Raw genomic sequence first — 22,457 nt, 5'->3', positions numbered from 1 at the left:
CGATGTATGCTATTATGCTATAAAATTTTATGCAGGGAATGCTTGCTAAATCTTTGCTGTTACTGGTGGACCGGCAAAGCAGGCATAATGTTAAAAAATATATATTTTAAAGAAATGACAGAAAAGAAAAAGATTGGGTTTGCAGTACTTCAATATTTAATTTAAAACTTTTGTCTCTGTACAATGCACCTATGAATCATGTAGCTCAACTCCTATATACAGTATATCAGGGATCTCCAAACTTTCTAAGCAAAGGGCCAGTTTACTGCACATCAGACCTTAGGGGGGCTAGACTGTGGCAAGTGGGGGAATAAAATATCTCAGCATCAGTGGGAGAAATAGTGACCCATGTTTAGTATTAGGGGAGGAGTACTGTTCCACCATTGGTATCTGTGGGAGTAATAATGCCCTATCATTGGTGTCAGTGGGAGGAATAATACCCCATTGTTGGTGTCATTGGAAAAAATAGTGCCCCATTGTTGGTGTCAGTGTGAGGAATAGTGCTCCATAGTTTATATTTTAACAGTTCAGTGCTAAAAAAACAACTGTAATGTGAACACTTAATTCCACTTACACATATAATTTGCAAAATATTGAATAAAGTGCAATGTGAAAAAAAAAATCTAAAAGTATATATTATAGCCGAATTCATGTAATAGATAAAAGTCCCAATAAAAAAGAAAAAGATAGGAATCCTGGTGCAATCCTGGTGGTTACAAATGATGACAGTGTATCAATCGCCCCTTTGTGAACATCCACCACCAATCAAGATATTGCACTTACAGGAGTGTGTGGACTCAGATACCATAGCACTGTCAGTAGCAGGAATAGTGCCCTATCGTTGGTGTCAGTGGGAGGAATGGTGCCCCATCGTTGGTGTCAGTGGGAGGAATAGTGCCCCATTGTTGGTGTCAGTGGAAGGAATAGTGCCCCAAGGGCTAGCTAAAGGCAAGCAAAGGGCTGCAGTTTGTAGACCACCGGTATATACTGTCAAATCAAATTTGGTATAGAAATGTTCTTACATGTGCTGTTTTCTCTGTTAAAAATGTATCTTTTAAATGAAAGGGTGGATGTTCGTTGTAAGGGTTTATGTGAATTGAGATGATAGATTTTAGTAGTTTGACACTGTTTATGTTTTATATCTATAATAACACGAGGGCTGGGAAAAATGTTGAAATAATATTAGAAATGAAAAATGAAAGACAGAAGATAATTCTAAAACAAGATTGTAGCCATGTTGAACATATTAGGAGTTGTGAATTCATTATGATTCTTCTTCTTGCTGCTTTGGTTACAAAGGGGGGACTAAATGTAAGGCACAAAAGCTGCTTATTGACTGGTATTCTGAAATTCATCATGTACAGCTCACTTTCCATCTAGATAAATCCCTGTATTTTCTGCTACTCTTATTTTCTGAATAGCACTACATATGAACCTGAAAAGAGTAGGGTAAGTCAAGATTTGGCTGCCAGGGGTTATGTGTTTTTTTAGATTAAAGTGACTCTGGCTACAATGAAATTTCCAAAAAAATATGTTTCCCTGCAACGAAGATAGTAAATACTTCTTCTTCTTTTGTTCACATCACTGATCAAAAGAAGTTGAAAACTCCTCAGAAACAGATACATTCCTGGTCCTCTGCTGAGTGGTTCAATATACCCATCTTTACGCCACCACTGTGTCCCGTAGTGATGTAGGGGCTGGCGGAAGGGCAGCAGATATCTAGGAAATTGTCACTCCTGGAAATGTCAGAATAGATTTCAGTAGAGGAGAGGTAAGTATTTACTATTTTCTTTGCAGGAAAACATTTTTTCGAAGTCACTTTCAAAGTTAACTTTTACAAGGCAGAGTTGTAATCGTTAGTGTAAAGTAATAGAAGTTTACTGATTAATTTTACTTGTTGCCTGGAATTGCTTTTTAAAATCAGCATCTAAGTTTTCTGTCTTCATGCATTTTTAGTGAATTAGAATTGCCTGAAAAATCTTTATTTCATATTTAAAACAGGCTTTGTTTAGGACAGTGGCCATGATGGTTCCTGATTATGCTATGATAGCTGAGATAGTTCTATACTCCTGCGGTTTTGTCACAGCAAGGCCTTTGTCAGTGAAAATTGTGGCAACATATCGTCTGTGCTCTGAGCAGTTATCATCCCAGCATCACTACGACTATGGAATGAGAGCTGTGAAATCAGTGCTGACTGCGGCAGGAAATTTGAAGGTACACACAAGCATACTAAAGTACATGTTGTTCCAAATGGATGTATGTAAAACTAGTGTTTTCACTGTGTGTATATATAGAAGTGGACATTCAAAAGTTTGATTCATTTTTACTTTTTAGGCTTCATTTGTGGTTCCTACAATTTTTAGGTGTCATTCAGCAAAGATTTGTAGACGCCCAGTTAAGCACATTCCTTACACCAGTGATGGCGAACCCATGGCACGCGTGCCACAGTTGGCACGTAGAGCCATCTCTGTGGACATGCGAGAGAGTCTATGGTGAATCCAGGTTTGGTGGCAGCCGGAGCACGGCAGCAAATAGCGGCAAGGTTGAGGTACAGGAATATATCTGCACATAGCGAGTGAGTGGGCGGCCCGCAGCCTCTGTGGGGAAGGTTAACAGGCCTAAGAGCCCAGGAGGGAGAGAAGAACTTCACTGCCTCCTTGACCCCCTGAAGAGGCAAGCTGCAGGTGCAGGGGGTCAAGGAGGCAGTCCAGAAGGTGAGGACGGCTGGGAGACACAGTCTGAGAGGGAGCGGCTAGAAGGAACAGAGCAGAGAGCACCCCCAGATCAAGAACTGAGACTGGCATAGAAGGTACCGGGCACGATCATACAGAGACTACTTGCACACAAAGACTGGGACAGGGGAGCAGAGCAGGGACTGCAGCTAAGGACAGAGCTAGAGGTCTCTCTCTCTCATCTCCCCCCCTTACTCTTCTCTCAGCTCCCCCGCTCTCTCTCAACCTGCCCTCCCTCTCTCCATCCCAGCCCACTCTCCCTCCCTCTGTGTCCCCTTCTCTTTGTGTTCCCTTCTCTCTCTTAGCCCCCCTGTCTCTCAGCCCCCTGTCTCTCCCCTCTTTCACCCTCCTCCCTCTCTTTCAGTCCCCCCTCTCTCTGTTGCCCCCTCTCTCTGTCCTCTCTCTCTCTCTCAACCCCCCCTCTCTCTCTCTCTCAAGCCCCCTCTCTCTCAACCCCCATTCTCTCTCTCCACCCTCCTCTCTCTCACACCCTCTTCTCTCTCAACCCCTCCTCTCTACCCACTCTCTCTCTCACTCCCCTCTCTTCCTGGTCCCCTCTCTCTCACACCCCCCTCTCTTTCTCAACACCCCCCCTCTCTCTCTCTTAGTACCCCTCTCTCTCACACACCCCCCCTCTCACACACCTCTCTCTCTCACACACCCCCCCCTCTCTCTCTCTCTCTCTCTCACCCCCCCTCTCTCGCACACCCCCTCTCTCTCTCTCGCACACCCCCTCTCTGTCTCACACCCCCCTCTCTCTCACACTTCTCTCTCTCTCTCACTCTTTCTCTCTATCTCACACCCCTTCCTCTCTCACACCTTCCTTATCTCTCTTACACCCCCTCTCTTTCTCTCTCTCTCTCTCTCACACCTTCCCTCTCTCTTACCCCCCTCTTACACTACTCTCTCCTTCACACCCCCTCTCTCTCTCACCCCTCCCCCCTCACTTTCTCTCTCACCCCTTCTCTTTCTCTCAGCCCCTATCTCTATCTTAGCCCCCCTCTCACGCTAATTGCAGTGTTGGCACTTTGAAATAATTACTTTGGTTTTGTTTTGCAGCTTGGGCACTCTGGCTCAAAAAGGTTCGCCATCACTGTCTTACACCAACTCTAAAAGTTCCAGTAGTGGGTTTTTCACAGAAGCCCAGATAAAGCAAAGTGCAAGTATAATGTACTATACAGTTTTGTACCTGCTGAGACCTACCCAAGACCTCAATGAGCAAATAAATTGCAATGGCAAGCTTGGCAATCATAATAGTTGGTTGTAGGGTGTAAAGCTCACTGTAGGCCCAAATATAGAAAGTTGGCATTAGTAAAGTCAAAACTGCTGCAGGAACTTCTGTGGGTTGCCAATAGCATAGTAAAGAAACGAAGACATCGAGACTCCTTATGGACTTTGAAACATTATAGATTTAGAAATAAAATGTAGACTAGTGTCCTTTTTTAGAATGCAGTGATTTTTACTGGCATTTTCTTCTGTTATCATTAAAAGAAGAAATGCAGTGTCACAACATACATCTTTTTTCTTTGTAGAGTTTTCTCTAGTAATATCCTGGACATCATATCTTAATTTGAAAAAATATATTTATTTATAAAAACTGGGACAAGAAAAATCTACTAAAATATAAATGTCTCAGTACTCTATTTAAAATAATTGTGTAAGTTATCATTCAAATTTTTACCTTTATTATATAAGTGTGTATATTTTTCACTTCCACAGCTTAAATACCCCTCTGAAAATGAAGAGATTTTGCTTTTGAGATCCATTATTGATGTAAACCTTCCAAAATTTTTGTCCCATGATCTCCCGCTTTTTGAGGTAAGACATTTCATGTTGATTTTGTCTATCAAGTGGTTTATGGGTTTTTCTCCCATTATGTTTAAAACAACACATGGCTTTAAAATGTTTGAAATATCTTAGAGTGTTCTAATTGCACATTTGGTTATATTCATAAACCAATCTGTCCATGAATCACAATATATCTATATGTTCAACATATATTTTAGAAAGCAGGATCCACATAAAAAATGATTGAATATTCCCCATTGTATTGTATTATATATATATATTTTTTGTAAAATAAATATTGGAATATGTGACTATATCTACACTATTATTGTAATTGTAATGAAAAAAATCTAAAACCTTTCAGTGTTTCTAATAAAACATTTAACAGCTTCCCTACCGGACACAGTACTATATAACATCACGGTAGGGAAGCGATTATACCGGGATCATGATTGAGGCTACGACCATGATCCTGATGTCATTTTTTTACAGCCGGCGATTCTCTTTCGGGTAAAAGTACTCTGAGGGTCTTGGCAGCCACTGGAATACTTTTACAGGCAGTGGAAGAGGGTGCCATTACCAGGCTTTCCCGAGTGAATGGGAAGCCTGGTAATGATGCGGCCAGCAGCATCCCGGTCCGGCCTCGCAGTGAGCGGAACTGAAGCTGTTCCTCCCACTGTGTGACATCAGAATTGGCAAGTGACTACTATTTCGTCACTTCCATTCTGGCTCTTTGTTTACTGGCATAGCATCTGTGTCTGATCGGCTGCATTGGAGCCCAAAGGAGAGATGGGGGTGGGTCTAATAGACCTTTTGACAGCAATAGTTCCTTTTCACAGCAAAAGTAATCAAAATGTTTTTTTTTTTTAAAACACTGTAAAAATAAAATAATAAGATAAAATGCATTTTTCAAGTGCCCCCATCACACACAGTGGGAACGCACACGTCGGTCCTGCATGCAAATGTAAACAGTGATCGCACCACTCATGTGAGTTATCACCGCAAACGTCAAAGTGAAAGCAATAATCCTGTATAAATCTAAATTGGAAGCCTGCAAAGGCTTTTAAATGGTCACCTATGGATAATTTAAAGTACTGTAGTTTGTTGCCATTCCATGAGCATGCGCAATATAAAGCATGACACGTTCGGTATCTATTTACTCGGCGTAACATCATCTTTCATATTATACAAAAAAATGGGGTATACAGTGAATCACAAAAGTATTAACAGCGCTTCATTTTTCCTTATTTTTTTATGTTACAGCTTTATTCCTAAATGGATTAAATTCATAATTTCCCCTCAAAATTCTACAAACAATACCCCATAATGACAATGTGAAAGAATTGTTTGAAATCTTTGCAAATGTATTAAAAATAAAAAAAATACATGTACATAAGAATTCACAGCCTTTGCTCAATACTTTGTTGAAGCACCTTTGGCACCAAATACAGCCTCAAGTCTTTTTGAGTATGATGCTACAAGCTTGGCACACCTATTTTTGGGCAGTTTCTCCCATTCTTCTTTGCAGGACCTTTCAAGCTCCATCAGGTTTAATGGGGAGCGTCGGTACACAGCCATTTTTAGATCTCTCCAGAGATATTCATTTTGGTCAAGTGTGGGCTCTGGCTGGGACACTCAAGGACATTCACATTGTTGTCCTGTAGCTACTCCTTTGTTGTCTTGGCTGCGAGTTTAGGGTCATTGTCCTGTTAAAAGATGAATGAACCTTCGCCTCTGGAGCAGGTTTTCATCAAGGATGTCTCTGTACAATGCTGCATTCATCTTTCCCTCAATCCTGACTGTCTCCCATTTCCTGCCACTGAAAAATATCCCTATAGCATAATGCTGCCATTTCCATGCTTCACTGTAGGGATGGTATTGACCAGGTGATGAGCAGTGCCTGGTTTCCTCCAAACATGGCGCTTGCCATTCAGGCCAGAATGTTCAATCTTTGTTTCATCAGACCAGATAATTTTGTTTCGTATGGTCTAAGAGTCCTTCAGGTGCCTTTTTACTGAGGAGTGGCTTCTGTCTGGCCACTCTACCATACAGGCCTGATTGGTGGAGTGCTGCAAAGATGTTTGTTCTTCTGGAAGTTTCTCCTCTCTCCATAGAGAAACACTGGAGCTCTGTCAGAGTGATCATTGGGTTCTTGGTCATCTCCCTGACTAAGGCCCTTCTATCCCAAACACATAATTTAGCAGGGCGACCCACTCTAGCAAGAGTCTTGGTGGTTCCAAACTTCTCCCATTTATGGGTAATGGAGGCCACTGTGCTCATTGGGACCTTCAATGCTGCAGACATTTTTCTGTACTCTTTCCCAGATCTGTGCCTCCATACAATCCCATCTTGGAGGTCTATAGAAAATTCCTTGGACTTCATGGCTTGGTTTTAGCTCTAAAAAGCCCTGTTAACTGTGGGACCTTATATAAACATGTGTGTGCTTTTCCAAATCATGTCCAATCAACTAAGATTACCACAGAGGGACTCCAATCACATTGTAGCAACATTTCAAAGATGATCAGGGGAATCAGGATGCACCTGAGCTCAATTTTGAGTGTCATGGCGAACGCTGTGAATGCTTATGTACATGAGATTTTTTTCGTTTTCTATTTTTTAATACATTTGCAAAGATTTCAAACAAACTTCTTTCATGTTGTCATTATGGGGTATTGTTTGTAGAATGTTGAGGAAAAATAATGAATGTAATCCATTTTGGAATAAGGCTGTAAGATAACAAAATGTGGAAAAAGTGAAGCGCTTTGAATGCTTTGCGGATTCACTGTATATTATGTTTGGCTTTTTTTATTTTATTTATTTATTAAAGTGTTTTTTTTCCTAAAAAAACTGCTGTACAAAAAAAATATATACATATACATATATATATATATATATATATATATATATATATATATATATATATATATATATATAATTTTGGGGTTCTAAGTAATTATCTAGCAAAAAACTAGATTTTTACATGTATGAGAGAAGTGGCAGAACTGGCCCAGTATTCAGTTTGTTAAAGTTACTCAGTTAGAAACTAAAGTTTCTACGTTTTATTATGTTACAGCCTTATTTCAAAATGGATTAAATCCATTATTTTCCTCAAAATTCTACAAACAATACCCCATAATGACAATATGAAAGAAGTTTGTTTGAAATCTCTGCAAGTTTTTAAAAAATAAAAAAAGCACATGTACATAAATATTCACAGCCTTTGCTCAGTACTTTGTTGAAGCACCTTTGGCACCAATTACAGCCTCAAGTCTTTTTGAGTATGATGCTACAAGCCTGGCACACCTATTTTTGGGCAGTTTCTCCCATTCTTCTTTGCGGGACCTCTCAAGCTCCATCAGATTGGATGGGGAGCTTCGGTGCACAGCCAATTTCAGATTTCTCCACACATGTGCAATCAGTTTCAAGTCATGGCTCTGGCTGGGCCACTTATGGACATTCATAGAGTTATTCCATAGCCACTCCTTTGTTATCTTGGCTGTGTGCTTAGGGTTGTTGTCCTGTTGGAAGATGAACCTTCACCCCAGTCTGGGGTTCAAAGCGCTATGGGGCAGGTTTTCATCAAGGATGTCTTTGTACATGGCTGCATTCATCTTTCCCTTGATCCTGACAAGTCTCCCAGTTCCTGCCGCTGAAAAACATCCCCACAGCATGATGATGCCACCACCATGCTTCAGTGTAGGGATGGTATGGGCCAGGTGATGAGCAGTGCCTGGTTTCCTTCAGACATAACACTTGCCATTCAGGCCAAAGAGTTCAATCTTTGTTTCATCAGACCAGAGAATTTTGTTTCTCATGGTCTCTGAGTCCTTCAGGTGCCTTTTGGCAAACTCCAGGTGGGCTGTCACGTGCCTTTTACTGAGGAGTTGGTTCGGTCTTGCCACTCTACTATACAAGCCCGATTGGTAGAGTGTTGCAGAGATGGTTGTTCTTCTGGAAAGTTTTTGTCTCTCCACAAAGAAATGCTGGAGCTCTGTCAGAGTGACCATCGGGTTGTTGGTCACCTCCCAAACTAAAACCTTTCTCCCCCGACCACTCAGTCTGAATTTACCATAGGTGGACTCCAATCAAGTTGTAGAAACATCTCAAGGATGATCAGTGGAAACAAAATGCACCTGAGCTCAAATTTGAGTGTCATGGCAAAGGCTGTGAATACCTATGTACATGTGATTTTTTTATTTTTACAAAATTTGCGAAGACTCCAAAAAAAACTTTTTATGTTGTCAATATAATATTGGGTATTGTTTATAGAATTTTGAGTAAAATAATAAATTTAATCCATTTTTTGAATAAGGCTGTAGCATAACAAAATGTGGAAAAAGTGAAGCACTGTGAATACATTCCAGATGCACTGTATGATCATAAGTTTGACCCTAACTTGCTGTAACTCCCAACGTTTTTGTAAAAGAAGAATAGAGGAAGTGAAATGGTGTTTTACTTTCCCTCAATGTTTATGTTGAGATTCTGACTGAGTGTTTTTAATAATAGTATAGGATAAGCTTTAGTTAGAGATAAACAATGTTTGCTTAGTTGAAATAAAAAAATGTACTTAAAATCTTCATCATTAATATGAGTTTGGAGATATGGGATGCTTCTTTTTCCCCTACACATGCATGAGTAAATCTGTCATATTTCTGTCTTGCATCACTGTGAAATGATATTCCTAAATATGCACAGTACTGTTTTGCAATATCCCAGGCAAGTACATTGCCTCTAAAGGGTAAATGTGTGGGATGTCCTGTCAATCCCTCAAGGCTGCCAACAACAGGTCGGCAAAATCCCAAGCATGCATGTTAATGCCAATCTGTACTTCCACTACCACGCAACATTTACATTAGGAAAATCAACCAGTGCAGGTTCTTGAGGACACCGGCACTTTGGCAACAAGAAGCCACATAAGCATGCTTGCTTGATCCCTACCACCAATCCCACCATGCCTGCCCACCCACTGCGTTCACTCTTACACCCCCCCCCCCCCGCCTCTGGTGTCACCACTGTAGCTGTACACACTGCAATCCTTTCCAAACCCATTCCCCCTTCCCCTTTTAGCATTGCCCCTGCACTCTCCTTTAAACTTCATGCCTGGTTGCCCTTCCACCTGCTCTCACAGCTGCACTATGATGCCTGGCCCCCACATTCTCCATTGTACTCACTACAACACCTTTGAATGTCACATTCTCACTCTCACCATTGTACCTGGGCTCCCCCTGTGCTCTCATCACCAGGCCTGTGTGGCTCCCCCTCTCACCACCACACCTAAACCCAATAACTACTGCAAATGCACACCTGACCCCCATCCCCCCTCACTCTCACCACCAGCACTTTGCCTGCCACAATGCTAACCCCCTGTACTGACCATCACACCTGATGCCATTCTAGCACAGGCTCACTAATGTTGGTAGAGAATAAACTAAAGTTGCTGTTATATTTATGAATTCGTAGACCATTCCACAAAATTCACTTGGTCCTTTGCCAAATAAACAAGTGTTTATCGATAAAATGCTTCTATCCAACCATTGCCAATAAATGTACTGTATATAGAGTGCATTGGAGCAGGAACAGCTTCTAAGAGATGGAAACGTTCTATGAAGAAAGATAAGACTGAAAGGCTTTCTGTGATTTAAGCTGATACATGAGAAATATTATTTTGCTTTTACTTAACGCATTTCCCCTCTCATTTTGAGGCATTGATGAGTGACTCTTTGTTAAAAAAAACTTTTGAGCTTTTATGTTGGTTGTGATTGTGACGTATGGGTTAGGTAGTGCCAACATAGGGTCAGTCTGATACTTGTATTCAGCTTACATTTTTTATTTTGCTACTGGATTAAATTTCCCCAAATAATCATCTAATTTGACCCAAAATCGAATGACATTAAAAGACAATAAAAGTATCTCTGTTTAATTAGTTTTATTTGTAGCAGAGGTCTAACAACCAGCAGGGCTTCCAGAGGATCCGGTTAAAGGTTTTATAGGTAGAGGTTAACTAGTTAACCTGTGTGTATAGTTATATATTATTCTTATATTTAAATAATTTAAGTAAATCTGAACTGCCATCTCGACACTCACACAAGCTTCCTCCTTTATTGATTCATACTGCAGAAAGAAAACAAGCGATGCGTTTGGCCAATACTGGCCTTAGTTGTAGCGTTTCCTTAAATAAATTAGGTAGAAAATTTGTGTAGCTACAAAATAAGCATTGCTGTGACAGGAGTTCAGTGATTAACAAAAAAGTGTGTATTCAAATCATTCCTTTTGTTCTTCTGTTGATGTGTGCTTGGATCACAACAAATTGTTGCTGCCATAGAGGTGCTGAACTGTGGTGGTAGCATCAATGAGATAAGCACTTCATTCCACTGCCTTCGTTTGACAAAGCATTTTTTCCTAAAATCTGGGATGAAGGCCTTGTAGTGAAGTGAACAGCAGGGGCAAAAAGAGAGGCACTGGAAAACAAATATGAGGGGAGAGAACCAGAATAGGCATAGAGGGATAGTGATAATGTTGAGGAGAAGAAACAAATGAACACATAAGAAAATAATACATAGGGAAGAATGACTTCCAAGCTGAAAATTTAGATTCTCCATGGATATACAAGGCAGAGATTATAAATCCATCAAAGGTATGAAAGTAGGTCTACAATATGCCAGGGACGCCATAATGATCATTTTTAAGCATAGAAAATGTAGTCTTTGATTACAGACTTTATTCTTTTTTTTTCTTTTTGTTCTCTTCAGGGTATAACATCTGACCTGTTTCCAGGGGTGAAACTGCCTAAGGCCGACTATCAAATTTTCATGGATGCAATAAAGGAAAATTGTGAGCGTATGAATTTACAGATGACTGGCTTTTTTGCAGAAAAGATTTTGCAGATTTATGAAATGATGATTGTGCGTCATGGGTTTATGATTGTTGGGGAACCCTTTGGAGGAAAGACCTCTGCTTATCGAGTCCTGGCAGCAGCACTGAATGACATATGTGAAAAGGTAAGCATGGCAAGATTTAATTTATAGTAATCCTAGTAATTGACATGTTTTTTAAAAAATGAATAAATGCCCATAGCAAGCAATTATTTTTGTCACTGTCTCTAAAAGAGATGCAAAGTTTTACCATCAGTACATATTTTGTTGTTGTTGTTGTCGTTTATGTGTAGACTGTGTATTACTTTTCTGTTCAGTTTTAGTGTGGCTGAGCATGTAAATGAATACACTGCTTCACTGCTTTAAACAGTGCTTTATAACTGTTTCCAACTAAATAGGTGGCCTTTACCTTAATAAACAAAGTACTACGCTTAATATGCTCCCAGGGCATTCCCAATGTGGGATGCTTATGCCTCCCAAGTGTTCTTCAGGGTGTTGACACCAGTACTAGCCTTGCTACAATACACAGAGTTGACTTGGATTTTGTCAATGTGATATGAACCATCCACACTCTAAAAGGTTCGGTTGGATCCTGAACCTTCAGAAATCTGAACTGAAACTAAATCTCTCAAAGTATCTTGGTCACATGCTCGATACAACTCAAGCCAAAGTCTTCCTTCACTATGAAAGCCTGACTCTCCACTCCCAGACACAGACTCTACTCTCCAGGAGCTATCCAACTTTGCAAATCGCCAGAAATTTCTGGGCATGATGGTAACCTTTAGGGCAGTCCCATTGCTCACTTTTACCCTGGACCTCTACAACACAATACTCTGCAGTCATGGGATAAATTGGTCTCACAACTTCGGTCTTTGTACTAACTTAATCTCCTGCCCCTGAGAACCATGTTATCTCTGGTCTGGTGGCTACAAATCCAGATCTGGAGTTCAGGAAATGCTTTCTTTTGCTGTCCTGAAAAATCCTAACAGATCTTAACAATCCTAACAAATGTCAGCCTGATGATGACAGTGTATTTGAATTGGCAGCCTTGCCCTGTAATGAACCCTATTTGGTTCCTCTAGCAGAAAAAGTAGACACTCTAGTGGTTCTTTGGTATCCGTACAACCTAAACTATGCCTTTTTCTGGCTTTAATGGTATTGCCGTTTAAGCCCAGGTCGTGAGCGACAGGGGTCTCTTTGATTCAGTAATTCCCACACTAATAAAAACTAGGCTATCTACCTCCTGCAAGGTTTATCACCACACATGGAAGGCTTACTTTATCTGGTACAACAAAAAAAAGGTTTCACTGCCAGGAAAAAGTAGTGGGAAGTATCCTGACTTTAAACCTTATCTGCACACAGTGTCTGTCATGTAGCTCCTCCTGTTCATCCACCTGTTCCTCCTCGGTATTTCAACCTGGTTCTCTCCACTCTTCCAAAATTATTGTTTAAGATATTACACATTCTGCTTTTACCCACAAAATTATATTTCTTTTTGCCATCACCTCTGTGAGGCATGTGTCTGAAAGGGCAGCCTTGTCCTGTACAGAACTCTATTTGGTCCTACACAAGAAATAGGTGGTATTAAGGCCTACAGCCTTCTTTTTTCCTATGGTGGTTTCTACTTTTCACCTCAAGTAAGACAATGTTCTTCTGTCTCTCCCTCCGACTCCAGTCAGTCAGAAGAAAGTTTACTTTTTACTGTCTGGATGTAGTTGCAGAACATCTTTACCTTTTAGTCACTGCTTCTATTAGAAAGACTGACTCTCTTTTTGTCATTATTACTGGTTCCTATAAATGGGATTCAGCATCTTGCTCCACCATTTCTTGGCAGCCCAGGCATATCCTTGTTTAAGTTATTGGTTTTATGGACAAGGTTTTATTTTTTCCTATCAAGGCACACTTCTTTCGGTCTGGGAGTGCCTCTTGGGCTTTTCATCATCAAACAACAATTTCCCAGAATTACAGGACTCCTCTGTTCTTCAAGTTTTACCAGGTGAATTTTCTGGCCTCATCTGATGCCAGCTTAGGGTGTAGGGTTCTTCAGGCTACTTCCAATTATTTTGTTTTCCATGTGTGAGCCAGTAAGTGATTTTTTTAACTGCTGCCCTCAGTCGGACTGCTTTTGGACTTACCAATTGTCTTTGAATAACTTCATACCATGTCTTTAATAAATGAAAAACAGATTTTTGAACTTACCATTTATTAAGGGGTCCCGGTCCCACCTCCCACGCTTGTTATCTACTAATATCTACTAATTATCTACTAATAACTGCTTTTCTACTAAGCTGAAGCATTATGCATTATTTTATTTGTCAGTGTTAACTTATTTTGTAGGCAGTAGTATAATCCTGTTTTTCAGTTACCACCTATATCTTTAAGGCTGGGCTCACATATATGTGGTGCAGGAAACACAGCGAATCCTAAGCATTTCCTGCACTGGACTGAAATCGCACTCTGTTCATGTGATCTGCTACCAGAATCAATGTTAAATGAATTAAACACCAAAACAGATCACAAAAAAGAGTGCGATTGCAAGAATCAGACCAAAATGATGCAAATGATACTAAATGAACGGGCTCAAATCGCTGTGCAAAGAATCACATGTGACTTGAATAGGAATGGGGTGCAATTCCTATCTGAATCACAAGCAGTAACCTGCATTGCATATATGCAAACCCAGCCTTATGAAAAGTTTCCCCACAGTGCTACAGCTAGTGAAGAGACTTGGCTTCCAGAATTTTAAAGATTACTTTAAACAAAAGTTAATTGTTTGTTGTACCAGGCTAATAATCCTTAAATCTAAGAACAACAAAATCTAGTGGAGTGCAGAGAAGGATGACGCCATTTACAGCTAACTATCACATCTGAAATATTGTATATGAATTCCCTTGCAGATTTCAGTGGCTTACCAAGCATGCTTGCTAAGATTACTATGAAAAAAAAGCTGAATCTGTGTTGTATTCAAGAAAAGATAATAATTGCTTCATTAAAGAATTAATACAATCAGCGCAAACAATTCAAAATAAACAAATTAGGTGTTGCACAGCCATATACTGTACAGTGTTTTCACACCAACAAAATAACATTCAAAAGAAAATGCAGTATAAGTGCCGGTTTACACTAGGTCGCTCCGACTTAGGGGGCGACCTGTGAAGTCACGTGCAGCGTGACTTCGGCGCAACTTGCACGGACTTCAAAAAATGAATGTCAATGCAAGTCGCCTCCAGGTCGCCCTGAAGTAGTACCGGACCCTTTTTCTAAGTCGAGGAGACTTGTGTCGCTCCTATTAGAACCGGTCCTGTACTCAATGACCGCGACGGTGCACGACTTGCCAGGCTGACCAAGTCACCTGACAAGTTGTATTAGTGTGAACCGGCACTAACGCAACATTAATCAAACGTGTACAATATATTTTAAAGTCCCAAAAAAATCTCTTGTGGCAAATATCAATATACCCATTCCTTTGCCAGTGATAAAAAAGTTCAAGTAAAAGAATAACACAAAATACAAATAAACTTGAAAATTCTTGTAAAACACCCATGTGTCTTCACTCTTCATGCACAGGTGCCAATCCTCCACCAGATAAAGTGCCTGCTTTGCTCAATGCACTAAATAACTCGCTCATCACTCTCCTAACCAGATACATCTTGTCTCCTATTTACTTCCCAAAAGATCAGTCTGCTGTCCAAGGGAATCCTCCAATTCAGTTGACATACCATACAAAATAAAAGGGGAAAGACATTGTGCAAGTTGTTTGGCTTTTTTAAAGAAATACCCCGCTAAATAATGCACTTACAAAAGCTTAAAATGAATACGCTTCAAAGAAATCACTAAATTCGGCTCACAACCTAGTGCAGCTCGATCTCGGCATGACATCACAGGCTCCTCCCTGGACGTGTTGCACTTTGTGATTGGGCTAGTAGATGGGGAGCCGAGTTAGCTGCTTCAATAAATTTATTCCTTCCTCCTCCTACCATGGCAACCAATCAACACAATGCTAATGCGGCAGCCGGAAGTGCCACTGGGCTGCACAATCAGCTCGTACCGGACATACATTCGGGCCACCTTTATGATGAGGACACCACACATAAAAGCCATACATTTTATATAAGTTTTAAATAATTGTGTCATCTATGGACAATTAAAAATAGTGCACAATAAAGACAGTAAAAGAACAATCATTTTTGCCGTATTATTTTAAAACATGAATTTCCTTGCAACTTTTTATTATTTAAATACCAGTTACAGTATAGAATGTTAAGAAAATTTTATTTGACAAAAAATGCTAATAGTGCACGGTTCTTAATGCGCTTTAACCATATTTTACTAAGTGCAGGTTTTCTATCCAGATTAACCCTGGTAAAAGTGAACATCCTTTCTCATTTATTTTTCATTCTTGGGGACAATTAGAGTATATCCTAGCAAGCTGGGTTACAAAAATACATTTAAAAAAAATGGAGGCCTGTGTCTTCCTAATTTTAGAAAATATAATCAAGCCAGCCACTTGACAAAAATTGTTGATTAGACCAGACATGACTAGAATTGAATTGACTTTGATTAGTCATGGATTCTAGGTGATAGGTCTCACATAGTTTCAGTTGAATGAAGTTATTTTGAAGGTGTTTGCCTCCTTGATAAATGTTAAAGGACAACTATTGCAAGAATATGTGTGTTCATGGTAATAGCATTAGGTGGCATAGACACGCATTCAGATTATTATATTTGTTTATATGATATATTATTCTATTGGTATTTATTATACATTAGTATATTGGCTTCTAAAAAGTTTGCCATATATTTCGAAATTTAAAAAGTTAAACTAAGAATGACAGTTTATCCTGGCTGAACATTGTTGATAGCGGAAGTGTTCCATCAGACCTAAAGTAATTCTCACATAGAACATAGCACCTGTGTCTTGGATCTGTAGAAGTAAAATACAGTAGTTGGCCTTAGAGCTCTCACATTTCTTCTCTGTAGAGCTTGCAAAGATCTGGGCAGTGTAAAGTGGGTCTGCACTGCATCTTTGGTTTGCATTTGGGTGTAATAATGAGGGGATTGGAGCCCTCATATAGGGTTTTTAGTACACCTGTACATAGCAGAAAATATCACACAGTTAAAATGACCTTAATGTGCTGTATGAATGGCTGTAAAAAATTTGAATAGACAGAATTGAATAGACAGAAGGAAGCAAACAAAGTAAAATAGGCTGTATCAACTGAAAGTATATCCAAATTCTCTGAGTTTGGATAATGAAGCCTGAACATTTCAGCATCTGGCATATTCTTCTACAAGCTCAGATAAAAATAAAATCTTGTTTGGCATTATGTCTTTTAATGTTTGCATATTTTAACTTTGATTTGAAAATTTGATTTCTTTTAGGGACTCTTAGATGAAAATAAAGTTCAAATTACAGTGATAAACCCAAAGTCCATAACCATGGGTCAGCTTTACGGACAATTTGACCCAGTGTCTCATGAATGGTCAGATGGAATACTGGCAGTTAGTTTCAGAGCATTTGCTTCTTCAACAGTAAGTAATGCCAATTTAGATGATTAATTTATATTAACATTGTAAATTGTTTGGAAAGCAAACCTTTTACATTTATAAATGCAATTTAAAATGTAATACACATTTTTTGACCACTAAAACCTTTGGGTTAAAGTGTACTTGATTATAGGCGCAATAATGCTGTCAGTGGAGTTCTGTATTGCATAAATTGGACTAAAGCAGGGGCCACATTTTTACTTATTGAGAACACTTGGGTAAATCTTCCACGAAAAAAATGGAATTATTAAATGTGTAAGGCAATACTACAGGCGATCCTATAAAGGGTGGCGCAGACGTGTGTCTCACATCGACATGACAAATGTCCGTTTGTGCGACAGATTCATGTACTTGTTGAGAACATATACATTCATTTTTTACAAAGGTGTGCCAATCTTCTAGAAAATGCTTTAAAGTTGGAGATGACCTTTCAAGCTGCCATGCCAGCACAGCAGGAGTAAAATGACTGGAACAGCAAGGCTGCTGTACTGGGGGCTCATCCTACCAATCATGTAAATGACCTAAGAGGATCACACAGCTCTCCACAACCATACACATAGCTAAGGTTGCCACCTCATCCCATTAAAACCGAAAACATATTAATAAACAAGGTTCTGTGGCAGATTAAGGTGGTAATTAAACTAATTGAGTGCCTTATCTGCATTTAATTAGCCTCAGAACCTGGGTAATAATTATGTGTTTGGGTTTGAAGGGATGCAGTGGCAACCCTACACATAGCCCAACACAGCAGGATCACACAGCTGTCACTAGTAGTGTACACAGCACAAGAGGATCACATAGCTCTCCACGGCCTCCCTAAATACACAACATGCCAGGCACCAGTAGCAGCTGTGAGCAGCCACCCCCACAATAACTAGATCACTATTGCTTGATGTATAAAGGGTAACAACTTCCACAGCCACGTTCAGATGTAGTAACACACATGGTAGTAAATGATTAAAATGCTTAAGGTCAGCAGTTTAATTGGTACAAGGTGGAGTAGGGCAAGCACCTGTTTTGACCACAGCAAGAGGGCTATAAGATCACCTGTTTCTGACACAGAAAAAGTTTTCGAAGAAGATCACTGTGCGAATTGTCCATATATTTATACATGATCTGGGATTTTGGCCCTTAGAGTGTTTTTTGGACTGCACTATATGTTTTTATGTATTTAACATTCTATTGTTTGTTTTTTGATTGTTGCATAGAACAATTTTATAATTGCAAGTTTGTATTCAGATGTCACATCTGATTAATCTTTTGCTATTATCCTTGGATTGTTTTGGAATATTAATAATCCTAACATTATAATGCCTTAGCCTGTTTTCTAGATCTACTTTCTTGCCAGCATACATGCCAGAGCTAACAGAGATCTCTATAAGATCATTCACAAAGTCCCATGAGGCATAGCAAGACTCTGACAGCCACAAGCATGACACCCAGAGGCAGAGGCATGAAGGAAATTGTAGTTTTGCAACAGCTCGAGGGCCACAGTTTGCATATCCCTGCTCTACAGTATATCTCCCAAACAGACATCACTGTTTCATGTCATCTTAGTTCCATTTTGTTCCAGCAGATCTGTGTATATTATTTTTTTGCTTACTTTTCAATACTGGACTATGATGGAAAGTCTTGGTTTCTTGGAATGTTAACGGTGTATATAATGCAGTTGCGCACTTACTCCCACAATAACTTTTTATGCTGCTGTCAACCATCAGTTGTCTATCTGCAGTAGTAGCTACCAAATACCTAATCGGAAAGCATGATATAACATTTATACACATGGTATGTCAGTATAATAATTCATGAGGATCTCCTCCTGCTTAGAGGCATCCTTAGAAAAGATGGTTGCCATGTCTTTCTCCATAAAATGGTTGTCATGTCTTTCTCCATGCTCAAATAAGTACTTTGCTAAAAATGTTACTGTAAAGTTTATTCTTTATTCCTTTGCCTTTTTCTGGAGAGGTACTGCAATTGTTTGTTGAAATCTTTATGGGTAAACACTAACTGCCAATTATTCTTGTTGGAGATTTAGCAACGTTATTGGTACAGGACTTGATATGTTTTAAGGTAACATACAAAGTCCTTTTACAGGTATAACTGTCCTTGGTAGACATATTTAAAAAAAAAAAAAAAAAAAGCTCTGAATATGTTATGAATTTTGCATGCAAAATTCAGTGTTTGAACCATAATTATGCTTATTTCTCACACAAACCATAATATACAATATCGTAAAATGATGCAGGTCATTGAATATTACAAAAACATACATAAAACAAATAGGTAAGCAGTGTTCAATGTCCCAAACGTGATATCTCTCTTAAATAAAAAAAAAAAGGGGGGATATGTGGGACTTTAGATGAGGCAATGACTGGGTAGGGTCCTATACCTCCATCCCTGGTACAGATACATGAGGAGGGAGGTTTGGGACTTTAAATGAAGCACACAGCTAAAAAGTGATGAAAAATAATGTAAAATATGTTTATTTGTCCACATACACATATTGAGTCCTTTCAAAATACAATGGATAAATAGTATTGCTCATTAATAGCACATAGTACATATATATATATACATACATACATATACACACACACACACACACACACACTAAGACATATCACCACACCGCCGTGGTGTTGGTGGTATTATAAGTTGACCTAGACTTCTCTATAACTTATATCAACTTATAACACCACCCACACCACGGTGTATATACATATATATATGTACTATGTGCTATTAATGAGCACTACTATTTATTCATTGTATTTTGAAACGACTCAATATGTGTATGTGTACAAATAAACATATTTTACATTATTTTTCATCACTTTATAGCTGTGTGCTTCATTTAAAGTCCCAAACCTCCCTCCTCATGTATCTGTACCAGGGGTGGAGACATATGGCACTCCACAATACAAAGATCTGCTAGATGGTGGACCTCATGTTTGACACATTGAATACTGTTCATTTTTTTTTTTTTTGTATGTTTTTGTTATTAACTGCCTCTGCATCATTTCACTATATTGTACGTTTTTAGATTTCGGTATATCAGGCTTTGACAGCAGCCACATGTGTTATCACAGTGCAGATTAATTCTAAACATAATAGGCTTTAATTTGTATTTATTACATGCACAATATACTGTATCTATGAAAAAATGCACTATTTTATGTTTTAAATTTGTCATACCAAATTATACTTGTACATTTTAGCATATTATTCATGCAGCTATAACTATGGGTACACTCTGACTTTTAGATGGAATTTTCATAGTACTTTGAGTTTCTGACTTATATTTATTAAACTTGTTTCTTATTGCAGACTCCAGACAGGAAATGGCTGATCTTTGATGGACCAGTTGATGCTGTATGGATTGAAAACATGAATACAGTGTTGGATGACAATAAAAAGTTATGTTTAATGAGTGGAGAAATTATTCAAATGTCTTCTCAGATGAGTCTGATTTTTGAGCCTATGGATTTGGAAGTGGCTTCTCCTGCTACGGTAAATATATATATATATTTTAAATTATTTTCATTATTTACACTTTTTATTTGACACTCTCATTGAGTTTCAGAACAGAGGGAGGAAATTAATTCAAATACATCATATTTTCTTCATCATGTTGCAACTAATTAAAATCATTTTCTATTTAGTCAAAGGACTGCTATGAAGCAGTAAACCTAACATTCACCAAACATTCACTGCAGGTGAATCTTACTGATGCATGTGTTTTAAATGTACAGTGATTTTTTCACCATCAATGAATATTTGGTGAAAGCTTTATACTGTTTTATAAATACACCCCTTGCTATTTATTCTTCAGAAGGGCAATGTCAGAAAGGTGCTTTGGCACCTCATCTTTAATTAAAAAATGCTGCTGTAGAATTCAGGACCATGAACCTTGTGATATCTATCACCACATACTAATGTTCTTTTTAAGTGCTGCACTTGAGATAATTTAGAAGCAGAACAAAAAAAACATGTCTGACTTTGTATTACAAAAAAAAACTCTGGAAAGTATAAATAGCCGATAAAACTTACCTAAATATCAACTGACTGGTATAACAAAGAGCTAAAAACTGTACTGTATAAATAGTTGCCAATAACTGTAAGTCCATAATAGCCTATTCCATTTTGTGAAAACAATGTTTAGTAAAAATGTAATATATTTTGTTTAGGTTTCAAGATGTGGTATGATTTATATGGAACCTACTATGCTCGGTTGGAGACCCCTCATGGTTTCCTGGATCAATCTTCTGCCTCCAGGGCTCAGCAAAATGCATAAAAGTTTTATTGAAGGATTATTTGATAGAATGGTCCCCCCATGCCTTCAGATGATTCGGAAATGTGCAAAGGTACTTGTTTCTGCCAGATAGAGCATAACCTATTAAACACGTATAATACTGTTAATAGTATTAACATATACAATGTAAGTAACTAATGCTGTATGCTGTACAGATTTTGATGTTCTGTTATACTCTACATAGTCAAATGACAGTTAAATTCTGAGAATTGCTTAAAGCGGAGTTCCAGCCATTTACTCACCTGTCCAACGGTCCAGCGATGCGGCCGCCGGAAGCCTCGATCCTCTCCCTCGGCGCCGGCATCACTGCTGTGGGCACCCGGCTGTTACAGTTTGCGGCTTCACAGCCGGGTACCCACTGCGCATGCGCGAGTCGCGCTGCGCGCCGTGATTGGCCGGCAATCTTCTGGGACCTCTGACGTGTCCCAGAAGATTGCAGGGAGGGAGGGGGAGAGGAGAACTTCCGCTCAGGGCGCCGCGGCGCTCCGAGCGGAAGTGGGAGCGGGTACCTGTCAAAACTAGGTACCCGCTCCCCCCCCCAAAAAATGACATGCCAAATGTGGCATGTCGGGGGGTCAGGACTCCTTAAAGCGGAAGTTCCACTTTTGGGTGGAACTCCGCTTTAAGTTTGTACCCTAAATGAGGCATCTGACAATTTTATCCAAATGCAATTCAATGCAACCCTGCATTATCATTGGTTTATATACTTAGTTCCAATCTCAGTTATTTGACTACACATACCTCAACCAAATGTTAAATTCACCTATGTTAGCCTTATGCACCAGCGTATATTTTGTGCATGTCTGTGTTTTAATGAGAACCTAAACAAAAGTCTTTCTTTTAAGTTTTGGAAATAGTGTGAAAGAGTGTTGTTTTTTGAGAGATTTACCCAACACATCGTATCCCATTGTCAAGTTTTCAAATCCTAAATTTAACAGTTGTTTCCAGAAATGGGATGTGATGTGAAATCCTGCATTGGGGGCACATCTTAAGGTGACAAGTTGGAAACCCTCTTTATAACCTCTTACTTTTTCGCTTACATGATATCAAAAACATAAGTGTTGGCTGGAACTCCACAATAAGTTAGGGTGGTATATACCTTTCTAACGTTCTAGTTCATCAATTTCCCCTGACGGCATCTAATTCTGAAGCACAAGATGATTTATACAGACAAAGTTTAAAACAAATTAATCGCTGTATATTTAC

At 39.1% G+C, this 22,457-nt stretch overlaps 1 protein-coding gene across 1 annotated transcript in view; it reads left to right on the top strand.

The window, feature by feature from the left end:
- DNAH7 (dynein axonemal heavy chain 7) overlaps nt 1-22,457 on the top strand; it is a 368,896-nt gene that overhangs the window by 109,605 nt on the left and 236,834 nt on the right. The window contains exons 16-21 of the mRNA XM_082262147.1: nt 2,002-2,214; nt 4,452-4,550; nt 11,270-11,518; nt 16,775-16,924; nt 20,267-20,449; nt 21,127-21,303. Coding sequence (XP_082118273.1) covers nt 2,002-2,214; nt 4,452-4,550; nt 11,270-11,518; nt 16,775-16,924; nt 20,267-20,449; nt 21,127-21,303 — 1,071 coding nt within the window. The remainder of the gene's footprint in view (nt 1-2,001; nt 2,215-4,451; nt 4,551-11,269; nt 11,519-16,774; nt 16,925-20,266; nt 20,450-21,126; nt 21,304-22,457) is intronic.

This window comes from Pelophylax lessonae, assembly GCF_965119305.1.
Source record: "Pelophylax lessonae genome assembly, chromosome: 6".
Lineage (NCBI taxonomy): Eukaryota > Metazoa > Chordata > Amphibia > Anura > Ranidae > Pelophylax > Pelophylax lessonae.
The sequence above is the reverse complement of the archived record's forward strand: the minus strand, read 5'-3'. Positions and strand labels throughout refer to the sequence as shown.